The sequence below is a fragment of the Osmia bicornis genome, chromosome 15 (genome assembly GCF_907164935.1).
Source record: "Osmia bicornis bicornis chromosome 15, iOsmBic2.1, whole genome shotgun sequence".
Classification (NCBI taxonomy): Eukaryota; Metazoa; Arthropoda; class Insecta; order Hymenoptera; family Megachilidae; genus Osmia; species Osmia bicornis.
This window is the reverse complement of record NC_060230.1, coordinates 2,538,809-2,552,138: the sequence shown is the minus strand read 5'-3', so window position 1 is coordinate 2,552,138 and position 13,330 is coordinate 2,538,809. Positions and strand designations below refer to the sequence as shown.

The 13,330-nt window shown below is 35.1% G+C and overlaps 1 protein-coding gene across 1 annotated transcript in view; it reads left to right on the top strand.

Annotated features, from left to right (window-relative positions):
- Positions 1-2,209: 2,209 nt before the first annotated feature.
- Positions 2,210-13,330, top strand: part of LOC114882870 (protein doublesex-like) — a 60,569-nt gene continuing 49,448 nt past the window's right edge. Inside the window, exons 1-2 of the mRNA XM_029199999.2 lie at positions 2,210-2,585; positions 3,317-3,554. Of these exons, the coding sequence (XP_029055832.1) occupies positions 2,307-2,585; positions 3,317-3,554 (517 nt within the window). The 5' untranslated portion in view covers positions 2,210-2,306. The remainder of the gene's footprint in view (positions 2,586-3,316; positions 3,555-13,330) is intronic.

The following is a 13,330-nucleotide window of genomic DNA, read 5'->3' as shown; positions in this document are numbered from 1 at the left end:
GAAGATTCTGTCCGTATATCCAACCCCAGCCTACTCTATATTTAGTAATACTTTGTTTAGTCGTGTGGCATTAACACTAATTTAATTTCCTACCGAATCCTCTTCAATCACTGTCCCCCGTTTCCATTAACCGGTTTATAAGTTCTGGCAACAGGTTTTCATTATGCAAGCGTCGATCTTCGTGTTACCTTCTATTCGGTATCTTCCTCGTTTATCGTCACTCCTAGCCGCGGTTCCTTACAACTTTTTGCCTGTTCGAATTAGAATTTTCATAGAGCGTATCCTTTGAAAAATTCGATCGAAATGAACGACAAACCGCATGCGATACTTTGTGAGACATGTACGTTGTTTCTGAAATCGATTATCGACGCGTAAATATACGTTGCAACAGTAAGTTTAAATCGATTGTCCATGAATATTTTACGTTGGAAACTACGTTGCGAACTACGTTGTGGTTACGGTTTAAATATGTAGAAATTTATATGATTTAATATTTAAGTTAAATATCGAGCATGGTAGCAAACATTGCCATTTTTCTTAGAAGAATAACAATTGAAGTTACAGTTTAACTTTACTAAAAATTTATTTCGAGCTTGTTATACATATTGTGAGTTATATGAATTTGACTCGATATTATAAAGTAAGGGGTGAAGATCCTCAGAATCTTTTCCACTTAGCACGTACTATCGTTTCATCTTATAAACAGCGTCGTCAATTTCTCTTCCTACATCAAATAAACACAGGTATCTTGTGTACGCGATAAATGTATACAAACTTCGTAACGTGCCTTTGAGAGAGCATTCTTTCTTCAGTGTAAATCGAACATCGAAAGAGTTCAGACCTACAGGCTGGTTCATACAATTAGAAAATGTTAATGAACTTTCTTAATTTTAGCATCCACTTAATTTTGATTATATCGACTTATATCAAAGATTTAATAATTGCTATTTCCAGAATTTGTATTTTCCAGGAATTTATTGACATAGAATCTCTTTTTCCGTCGTTCCATTACTTACAGCGCATGCTGAATAATAAGTAGCTTATCGTAATTTGAATATTGCATTCCTTGCACATTTTAGATAGTGATTTATCATTAGGCGCATACTATTAATATTAATATCGTTAACATAATATAATATTATGACTACACGCCTAAAGTAACACTAGAGCCTTTATATCTTTATCATTATCAAGTGATAAAGTTATCCAAGTAGATGATCCTCCAATTACATCAAACAGTGCCATTTATAGTGTACAGTGATGAGAAAAAAAAAATATCCTTTGATAACAGTCGGCATCGTATTCAGTTCGATAGAATTTTAATTTGAGGCTCCGTGGGTCACTAATTGAACGACGGTATCTAACATAGGTCTAATGCGATCCGACGGTAGTGGTGTGACGAATACATTCCACGTGTAGATATCGTATAGCTCGAACGAGATTGCTCTGATCAAGTTATCATGCACTATTTCCACTGTGAAAGCCGAATTTTTATCAATTCACCCGTTCACTTTGGATTTCAATCTGTCCGTCTTATAATATCGTAGCTCCATTTCCACGCAGTTCGAAGCACGTAGAAAATCGTCCATTTAGCTGGTATTATATATAGAAACTTTGATTTCCATTTGCCAGGATGTAGATCCCTTTTTTGCAATCTAGACTCGTTCTGATCAAGCAGCTAATTAAGATGATAAATAGTTGATAGAAATTTATAAGATTCTTTATATTTGTAACAGTTTCATGACAGTCGTGTTTATTCATTCGAAATCAGTTTGATTTATTTATTAATTCATGAATTAATCTTGAGGTCGAATAGTAACGTTGGGACAGTAGTATTTTAGAATAAAATAACCATTTTTAGATAGGCTTATAGGTCAGCGAGGATTTTTATAATTTCTAAATTATTTAAAAATATGAGATTGGGAAAAATTAAACTCGTTGCGTTATTCGTTTATTCTAGAGCTCTAAAAGCAGGGAATTATTTAACGCTTAGATAATCGCCACCTCTAATTTACTATTCTTCTTATGTTTCAGATTGTACGAAAAAACGATGCCATTGTATCAAAGGATCACACCTGACGTGTTTAATTTGAAATATATGCTGGAAGGATAAAGCTAACACGAGAAACAGTAGCGATCTGTTGAAACGTTTCTTCGAAATTCTTCGTAGTAATAGTAAGGAGGGCCCGACTAGCGGGCCGTTCGTGTTTTCGAGTAAAAAGGGAAAAGAAACAGCCGAAACTCTGGCTCCCATACAGTTGAGCGGCGGTAGTGTGTCCGACAGTGTGGAGAATTCGCAGGACAGCATGGAGAACGGAGACGACTCCGCTTCTGCTCGATTGGAAAAGAGCTCGTCCTCCTCCACAAATGGCACACTTAACCCCCGCAAACCACCGAATTGCGCGCGTTGTCGCAACCATCAGCTAAAGATCGCTGTGAAAGGGCACAAGAGATATTGTAGGTATCGTTATTGCAAGTGCGACAGCTGTAAGCTGACAGCGGATCGGCAACGGGTGATGGCGAGACAAACTGCGCTGAGAAGAGCCCTGGCGCTTGACGAAGTCAGAGTCAGGGCAGCCGAGGAGGTTAGTCCTTCTTTGTTCCGTAGGGAGGTTTTTTTTTTTTTTTTTTTTTTTTTGAAAGATTATATACGATCATCTTCCTTTCTCTTATCATCTACACAATAAGAAATTGATAGAAAATTTTCTTGAGTGGATATATTTGTGGGATATTTCAGTTGTTAAAATCAGTGATGCATATTTCATTTTTGAGAAAATTTACTTTGAATATTCATTTGGTATTTGTGTCTTTGAATGCAAAAGGTTAACTAAAGTATCATTGCCCTCAATCGTCGAAACGTTGATCTGAAATCATAGATAATGCAATTGCCTGAAAATAATTGTAGCAACTCACGATTATTTCCTATCTCATCATGCTCTTAAGCAATTTACAGTGCAAAGCGAAATGCCTCTATGTATTTCTTAGTGGATCCCCCGAGCACAATAATTTCAGATAATTCCAGTCGAAATATGAATTCTATAATAACTTGATTCTCTAAAGTTACCATTTTTTATGTCTCTATATTTTAATGTAATAATTATAGTAGGGAAAAATTGAGATTTCATAAATTCTGAGCTTCAATTTGTCTGAAAGGGTTCGTAATTAAATTTGAATTTCAACCCAGATCCTTCTAAAATTTTACGTTTGATTATCAGAACCTCAGCTGCGATTGCTAGGTTCAAATTATGCAATTTAAATTTCGACTCGGCAAGCATGGTATCTTGCCGACTCCCGATCGTAATTGATCTTTTACTAGCAGGTGGATCCACCGCCATTCGGGGTGGAAGGTGATCGACTTCCTTCGGTTCCTCAGCCAGCTAGAAGTCTCGAGGGTAGTTACGACAGCAGCAGTGGAGATTCGCCTATCAGCAATCATGGCAATAACGGTGTGCACAGTAACCTAGGCGCTGTCATCAGTATACCTACTTCCAGAAAATTACCCCCGTTGCACCCTCACACTGGTACCACCACCCATTTGCAGCAGTCGCAGAGCGGTGAGTGATACAACAATTTTCACTTTTCCTTCTTCTTTTTTACTTGAAAAATGAAAAAACAGTAGACCTATGCTACTTTTACGAAAGTCATTGACAAAGAAGATATTTTTGCAAATAATATAATAAGGATTAAAATTAACATAAATTATAACTATTTTAAATACGGGTACGTAATTACGAAAGGTTATTATTAACCTTTTATTCATCGTTAAATTACCATGCAGAAATATTTTTTACACTAAGAAAAGGCATTCAGAGGCCAATAAAAATTGGCGACTTTCATCAAGGGCGGAGCATGATACGGGCGGCATTGAATCGGTTGTGTACTTGATATGCATGTTCATCGGCTATTTACTGCAATGAATATATATATGTAATGTATATGTATGTATACGATGAACACTAGAATTGCCTACCTGTTGCTTGCTCCGATTTCTAGTCACCCCCTTCACCCATAAAATTCACCCGATGCTCGAGGAGCAGCATCATCCTTTATACCGTCACGAAGTGACTAGAAAGTTTCGAGTTCAATAATGCAAAGCAATGAATTATTAAGAGAAACTCTAGTTTCGTTTCCCTTCAGGACTTTTCTGGCATTTCCTTGCGGTGTTGAATCTCTCGTAAATTGTTGTACACCTTATTACGAACGACGCCTTTCACTCACGAAATCAAGATTGATTAACCTTTAATCAAAAACTATATAAATATATCGTAACATCCGTGACGAGTTCTCGAGTGTAATTGAGATTTCTTAATTTAACGCAAACTCTTGTTATTTTCAGTTAGACAAATTTAAACTCTTATTAAAGTCAATTAATAATGTTCAAATAAATTACAGATCTGCTTCATTATTCAACAGGATATTTCAGATTATTCATTTATTCATTGAATTTACGGTCCGGTTCATACACAAGTGTGGTCAGAAAATTCGATGAAAAGACTAGGAATGGTAATTTAGCCATTTCATTTTTTCGAGTTACATTTGCTACATAGATAAACTTATTTGTGACTAACGCGCCTTTTGTATTTGTCGGTTAAAAAGGCTGCTATTAGTGATCATTTTATTTGGACAATGATTATCACTTTGTAAATTTTTTGTCTTACGATTTTTATAACTTCAAGCTTCATCAGTTAGTTTCTCTGTTGCACTTTTTTTGCAAGCAAAAATGTTATAGTCTTCTTTTATACTCGTGAAAGGATGTTCAAAACTAAACTTATTTTATTTTGAAATAATTAATTCGATTGTTTGTCTGAAAAGTATGCCTTGAAGATGCATAGTAATTACGAACAATAGTAAGGTCCGGGCACCTTATTAATATAAAAAGCCTTGAAGTTGAAATGGAATAGTATATATGTAAGTTTTTACGAATTATAGTAAGGAATAATTTAGAAATTATGCCGGTCACGCTTTTATTAGACATACTGTATTCCGAAACGCATCGTATATATTGCCTACATTACCGCTAATTGTACCCATATGCTCATTAATTGCTTATCTCCTGCTTAATTTAATGTCTTAATTTGATTTTAGAGATATTCTTCGAAATTCTTATCGGATCGTTGAAGTTCACGATCATTTTTTCACGTTAATTTACGTACTTCTGCGTTTGAGAATAACTAAATATTAAACGCAGGAGATGAATAGTTAATTATATTTGAATTTCTTTTCTTATTTTCACACCTATTTTTCTATCTCTTCAGAAAATTCCTGTGTACTTGATATCAACCTTTCATCATAGATGGAAACAAAAAATCAGATATAAGTTATCCAAAATATTTTCTCCTCCTTTTTTATCCTTGCTCTGTTATTTTCTTTCTTGAAGAACTCAGTGCTTTGTAATAAAATTCAATTTAATTTCCAAAGATTAACCTTCCTCGCAAAATATCACTGTGCAGATTCACGCAGTATCAAATAAGCAATAAAGTGAAATAATTATAGAAGATATTATAATTGCCAGATAAAGAGACCTCCCCTGTTGCAAGCCCCAAAGACAAAGACTGGTATTCAGTTACACTCGATCAGGAGACTGCTATTTAGCCGCATATACGAACCATTTGATCGTTTGCAATCACCGTGCAAAATATTATTTCACGACGTCCGCTTAATGAAAGATCATTCATTATTCCCATGGACAATTCCAGCACTGTTCTCTGGTTCTTCGAAATCGTGTCGCTTCTTATTGATTACCTATAGTTTTCCTGATTTATCGCTTTAATTGCTGATACGTTGACAAACAAACGAGTACAACGAAATTTTTATGGAACAAATCGGAGCATGAATGAAATACAAAGCAATAAAATATTTTTTGCAACTTTCCTGGATAACTTGGATCGTGTACGTCCATGACTAATTTTGTTATTATTTTTAGCTCTTCAAAGAAGTCTGCAAAAATTCCTTACTCTTTAAGGGCTCTAGTTTCATGTATAACTGTTCCTCGAGATGAATATTTAAAGAATTAATCGGGAACAACAAGTATAAGGAAAAAGTTGGAATTCCCTTCGGATACAAACGAGCCAACCTTGAACAGAAAGGGTGAAATTATTCCATGTGAAATTGTGCAGACCTATCTTATTTGCTATCGATCAGATTATTCTATATCCGGTAAGGGTAGTGATTCGGCTTGACGGTATAGCATGCGGTAAAGGGTTAGCCGATTCCTCTAATTTGCAGGAAAGTCTGTGAACGCCTGGTATAACCGACCGAGAACGTACTTATAATGTCGTTCACAGTGATCCCAACGAAATTCAAGCCGCTCTTTCACTTGACAACCCGACCGAATGTTAACCCTGGTTTTACGAGCGTCCCCCATTGGTCGACGGGTCGTTCGAAGCCAGCTAATATAATACGAACTTATAACCAAAGCCAAAACCTGGGAGCTCGGTCTTGCTTTTACGATCTGGCTCGTTTTTAAAACTTATCGTTATTTTGCTCGCTTTCGGGACGAAATAGTTTGTTCACAGACGTAAACGGTCCGAAGGAGGCTAAAGTCTGCGCGATGGATAACCACTAAAGTTGAGTCGACGCGTACCGGCCAGTCCCGGGCTCTGTCTGGTCAGGATTCAGACCAAATTCCCTAACAACTTTTCACCGGGATAACTATCAGGACGATGATAAAATTTTTTACGATCGCGAAACAACGGAAATCATCCAATTCGTAAACGGAATTACAGTCAGATCTGTCGTATATGTTCGCTCAAGGATCATCTGTCCCCAATTTTCTTTTTAATGAAACGAATAGGCGACCATGGGTGTCGTTATTAGTGTTAATATCGGTCTTGGGTAAATTAAAATATAACATTTGAAATAATTAGTTTTTGCCGCTATAAACAGCTTCTTACGGTAGGACCAAGGATATCTCACGAATAAAACTGGACAAAATACGGTGTTAAATACCCGTGGAATTACACCAAATAAAAAGTCGAACGCGTATGTCGCTTTTTGAAAATCATTAATAACGAAATTTCTCAAGGTACCCGATGTCGTTTCTTTTCGTAGTTCATTCAGATGGCTTTCGATTCTCGGTTTACGATACTCTCGTACACATAAAAAGTCATAAACTGGTTAATTGATTTACAATCCGCGCGCGTTTCCACGGATCGACGATCATGAAATTAACACGGTATCTCTCTGTATCATCGTTGCTAATGGAAAAGTGGCATGGTCGGTTTGGAAGAGAGTACCTGAAGCGTTCATCGGCTCGGGCTGAATCGTTGCTGAACTTAGGGGTTATTATAGCCGGTATACGGGGTTGTAAAGTTTCTCTTTACGAGCTTGCACTTGGAGGCATCAAGCACGGGCCTTTTAATAACACGTTCCTCGTTGTTATGCCGACAAAGAACATGCTTGGTGAAAACGTAACATCGGTTTCCCTTCGTTTACGTGTATACACCAGACGTTCAGTCGTCGCCATTTTGAATCGCACGTGAGGCCGCGCGACTCAGCCATCTGACGCGTGGCATTTACAACTGCTCGTTCTCATAACTACTTTTTTTTTTCTTTTTCTTTTCTTCTTCATAAAGATAATTTCTTGAATTTCTTCTTTCAGTTACGAATACGTGTTCGTTATGCTACCGGTCGAAAACATTCGGCTAATAACTGATTATAATTAACGACTCGAGCTCTTGGTACTATCCATTTAATTGCTGTGTTTCGTTATTTAGTAGGCAGATAACAATAATTATTCCTTTGATTCTATTTAAGAATCGTTTCCTGATAATCGGATGGTTTCTCAGCAGTCCAAAGAAGTTTCAAACACGTAATTGACACATGTCATTAAGATTTCCCTCTATAATATACAGACTGTAGATTTTCTTCAACATTATTATATTATGAAATTGGTGTTAGTTAATTTTCATGTTACGGCTTCTTTTTTTATATGGTAAATGTACATCACATTAGATGGCATTTGAACATTTTTATAAGTATCCTAATAACCACATAATAAATGAGCTAACATGTAATTACTCAAAGTTGAAATTCGAAATCTAATGATTCTTAAGTATTTCGATTTACAACTTCGTTACTGTCATTAGCGTGTATACATGATTCCTGATATATCAAAACAAATCAGAGGGTCTCAATTTATATCCTGATAATGTTTTACGAGCGACATAATTTCTTTGGTACTAAGGCATTCGACACGAAGTACAAGAGAAAAAAGTAGCATCGTGTAGAAAAGAGGAGATCGTACGAAATTCATAGGTGCTCAAGCTGATTTTATTCTTTCAATAAAACGAAAGAATGCTTTTTAGCGAACAGCAGGCGTTTGATCGGTTGTAAAGATTAATTCGTGATCCTGCAAGATCTTGCCTGTAATATTGCAAGAAATATTAATTCTTTGACTAATAGTGCACGACTTCCAGAGATAAACATTCACGATAACAGAACAGATTAGTGCTTTTTTTATGGTGTTCCTTGTTTTGTGTATAAATCTCGCCTTGGTGCAATTGCAATTAGGCTGCTCTTCCAATTATACTATATGTATACTTTTTCTTAAGAAAAATCGTATAACAGTCTGTCTGACAAGTTTAGTTCTTTGTTCAAAATTCACTTCCATTTTGTTCGATCCACAAAATCAAAATTAAAAACTTTCAGTTGCCACATGTTTGATTTATAACGATCATTCCCGGAAAGATAATCAGAAATGAACGGTTTTGTGGTTACCCAGAAAATGCTTTTCTTCTTGTCATCGAACTCTCGAAAATTTTACGATCTTCGGCGATGCCTTTAGCACCGACCTTCTCGAAATTCTGACTCGTAAATCTCCAGTACAGTCTGGTCGGCTTTCTTTCTTCTTTCTCGGCTACCGCAATCGACGACGTCCGCATTGATAGGTAGTCAACTTACAAAATCTCATCAGCCCTTTTATAGACCTTCACGCGTTCAGGACTAAACGGAGGGTTAACCTCGATCTTATTACACGAGCGGCTGGTGCAGTGTTCGTAAGGGTCGCGTGGCACTGTTCCCCGCCATTTACGACTTCCTTGGGTACCGTTTCGGTGTTTTCGTGTCAGTACTACACGTGAGGGTAGGTCATGATGTACTGATCTATCCCGGCTGTTCTCGTTCTTTTGTTTCATTTCAAATTGTAATTTCATTTCAATTAAATTTTTCATTTAACTCCGGTTCGGTAGTAGATGGATAATAAGTTTGCCTTATGGGGGTGCAATAAAAAAAAATGGGAAATTCAAAACTAACACAGTTTAGGACAAATTCTTTGAAAAAAATAGAATAGGAAAAGTAAAAAGGAAATGCACTTATAGGAAGTGAAAGTTAATTGAAAGTGTAAAAAATAAGGAACACGATAAAATTTATTTTTAGACAGAAATGATTCTAAAAAATTCAAATTAATTTCTTTTTATTCACTTGACGATAAATTCATTTATATTAGGAATATTAATCAAAAATGTTTGTGTAGGCATTTTTATGGCAACTGATATGCCATAGGTGTTACTTTGTAAGACTTTTATGTCATGAGATTAGATCTCACTTTCTATGTTTCGAAATCGGCTATTTGATATGTTAGAACCTAATAATTCCGGTAATTATCGCCGATTACTAAGGTTCAAGAGTGAAATGAGATATTCATTGTAACCCCTCGTGTAGAAAGAGGTGGATAGTTTATGGCTTCATCGCACAAACACCATTAACAGGCAATAAGTCCGCGTTTAGCCCGGGGTAGATAATGATTGCACCCGTCCGCAAGCTTGAACGTTCCGAAGGATATAGCGAAGCAGATAGGGAGTGTAATTTGCGATTAACGCTTCTGTTACGCCATCAACTTGTATCACAATGTATTTTTACAATGTTTTAATTTATTCTAATTTTGTGGGTAATTACCAGTAATCAGTAAAAAAGAAAATCATTAATATTAATAATACTGCAATCACAAGATATATAAATACCTTAAGCATCACTAATTAGCAAATTAGTATGTATCATTCTAATATTACTGATTATTATAATAGTAATCATTAATCAAATACATTTCTGGACAATGTCGACTAAATTACATATGTGCTGGGCGAACTTTTCCCCTAATAAATAATTATCTACAAAATTTTGATTATTCTGAAATGATGGCAAAATCAGTGATTTGGAAAAATGGTATCTAATACAGAACACCTAGAGAACTTAATATCAACGTGTTCCCAATGATGTTATGGTCTGATTGATCCCTTACAATTTATTTCGATGTTGAATTATGAAACAGAAGAACGCTTTCATATTCTTTCGCGTAATACAGAAGGAAAAGTGAAGAATACAAGATTATCCAAGTATCTACTTCAAATTTGCTATCTAATAAATGTGAAGAATTATTTGAAGCGCAGTGCTTTTACTTGGCGTTTGTCAATAGCAAAATGATTTCCTTTTTTATAGCTGGCTTTCCCATTACCGAATCGGGAGAATGTGAAAGCGTAAAAGTTCCAATCGTTACAGGAAAGGATCGATTATCCGCGAAATCTCAATAATACCGCATACGGCACGTCTCGATATGCCGTTTTGTCATTTCATGATTGGCCCGATCAAAATAATCACCTAACGTGGTTAACGTATCGAAATAATATGAATTATTTGAAATAGTATTAATAGTAAAATTAAGCCAACAAAAAATTTTAAGCGAAGTCCAATATCTTTTTTTTAAATAGTAAATACAATTTCTTCTTTTTAGAACAGGTTAAAAGTGCAATTTTTATTCTTGATTTAAAACAGAAATTATTGCTTGTTCCTTTTTGTAAATTGAAGATTTTTGCAGAAAAAACGAGTCATTTAAAGAAATAGAAAAAATACTTTTTGATAATCTTTGAAATGAAAATGGTTCAGTCTTCGTATTAATTAACATTGTCGCTTGAAATAAAAAGGTTAACTCGAAACGCAGTGCATTGCTGCAGTAATTAACTAACTTTTATTATTACATTACTTGTCTATTGCGGTAATGTCTTCGTGTTGACGTTAAAACTCTCACGAAGATCGTAACGGCGGAAAAGCAATTTCACAAACGTAACACCGTGGAAATTAGAAAGTAACTCCATAAACGTAGACTACTTGGAAAGGTGATTTCGTTTAATGTTAGATACAAACTATTAAACGCGTAAGAATTATAACAAGATTTTCTTATCTTGCTTTGCTCAAATAAGTATTGTCAGACTGTGTTTTCTAATAACCACTTATTTACAAGATTAATTGCATTACATTTGTTATACATATATGGTAGGTGTGTCGCCAGTTTTCAAATTCGTCATTCATAAAAATTCATAAATTAAAATTAGGCGAGTTTAGTAGTTGAATTTGGTACGGGTGCAACCTTCTTTTCTTCCTACTCACAGATTTTAGTCCTTGTGCAGGGGAACCTTCTATGTCTAGCTATAGGACATCCCAAGAATTCAGTTTATAACCGCTGACTCCACTGAGTTTTATTACGCCTTTCTTTTCCTTTTCTTTTCCTCTATCGCCACTTCGCGTTCCCATTTTCCATCCCCTTTATACGATCTCCTCATAACGCAGGCTTCACTGTTCGGTGCACGATTTTTTTATTCAAACACTGATCGAAATTTCATATATTTTATCGTTTGTGCACTCACCATCAGTTGTGAATAATATTAAGTGCACTGAATAATTTTGTGTCTTTTCGTCTTCCTTTTTAATTAAAGATTAAAGGTATTTCATGTACGTAATGAATAATTTTATTATTATTTCAAATGATCAAGTTAGGCGAATCATCTTGTCTATTAATATGTAGGTTAATCGAAGAAATAAAATCTACTGAAGTTTACCTGCGACTTTCATATCATAAGCATATTATTACAACCACCTCCCTAATGGTCTTTGAACGTTCAATCCCAGGAACAGTTAAGCATTGATGATTTCCGAGTACGGTCAGTCAAATCAATCGATTCTATCAGCTGAGCACGCAACATCGAAGACGACAGGAAACAGTAACCTCGAATGCTTAAGAGAACTGTTGCCACAATGCTTATCTTATCCTACAAAATTTTACAGAATTTTTTGTTTTCGTTAATTATTGTTAGTGATTAGATAGTATGAACTTTAATCTTTATGCAGTAGGCATGAACAATTTGCACCCTTAATATTTCTCAAAGTCTAAATTTTTGAATACACATTTTTAATTAAATATTTTTAATTTCATACACTTTCGTGGGGGTGTTCTTGGGTGTTGCAGTGAGGTACGGGAGTTTTTAATTTTATTTAATTCGTTAAAAAATTTATAGTAGATTTCTGATTATTAAAGTGTTTAGAACTATTTTGCATTACACATCACTGTTTCGTGCCACTGCTGTAATTTCTGGAATATTGCTGGAATATTGATAGCTCAAAACGGACAGTTAGACCATAGTAGAAATAATGGATGATTCTATGAACTCTGAGGAGTCGTAACCGCATAATTATTAATCGCAACTAGAATGGAACGGTTACAGAAACAATACTTGAAGTAGAAACATAATAATTTTTCTATAGCATTAGAAAAGTCCGGTCACTTGAAGTATATTTTGCTGAACTTATATTTTCATTTTTAATGCTGTCTTATAAGTTAACTCATTTTTTAAAATACGAAATTCTTTGTATACAAATCGGATAAAATAAATGTTTCATTTAGTGTTTTAAAATGAGTTAATTTGATATTTATAATTATTTGAAATCGACAGTCTATATCTTCGTGTTTATTTACTTTTAATATATTTCGTGATATCTGACGTACATAATAACTCATTTACGATTTCTTGAGAATCATCTCCTATTAACACCTAACCAACCGGAAGCCTGTTAATGGAGTTCTTGATGGGTGCGATTATTGATTGAAAAGCAGTTAATAAGCCTTTGATCCTTAATGACTCATCTCGGATAAGCCGTCTTGCTAGTGTGTCTAAATTAAGATAAGTGGGTACTAAATACATTAATACCCATTTGCTAATAAGCAATCTCTTGAAGTGTTCTTCTTTGATTTTAATGAAACTGAATTATGTTAAATAGATAAACAAATTAAGCACTTCTTTCTTCTTGTTATTTATTGAGAAAAATTTCGAAAAAAAAAAAATTACGTCCGTTTCTCCTTAAATCATGAACACTCGAATTCAATTCTGTGTTTGTATAGTTTCGAGAAGAGGATCGTATTTTCGCGTCACTGACATCCCCAACAAGGAGCCTCGTAATACAAAGGATAAACTTCCAAGAGAAACGAGTGGAAGGAGGCTATTCGGTTCACTAACACGTGGGGCATTCGCCTAACAAGCCATGCAAACGAAGTCGTAAAATCAAA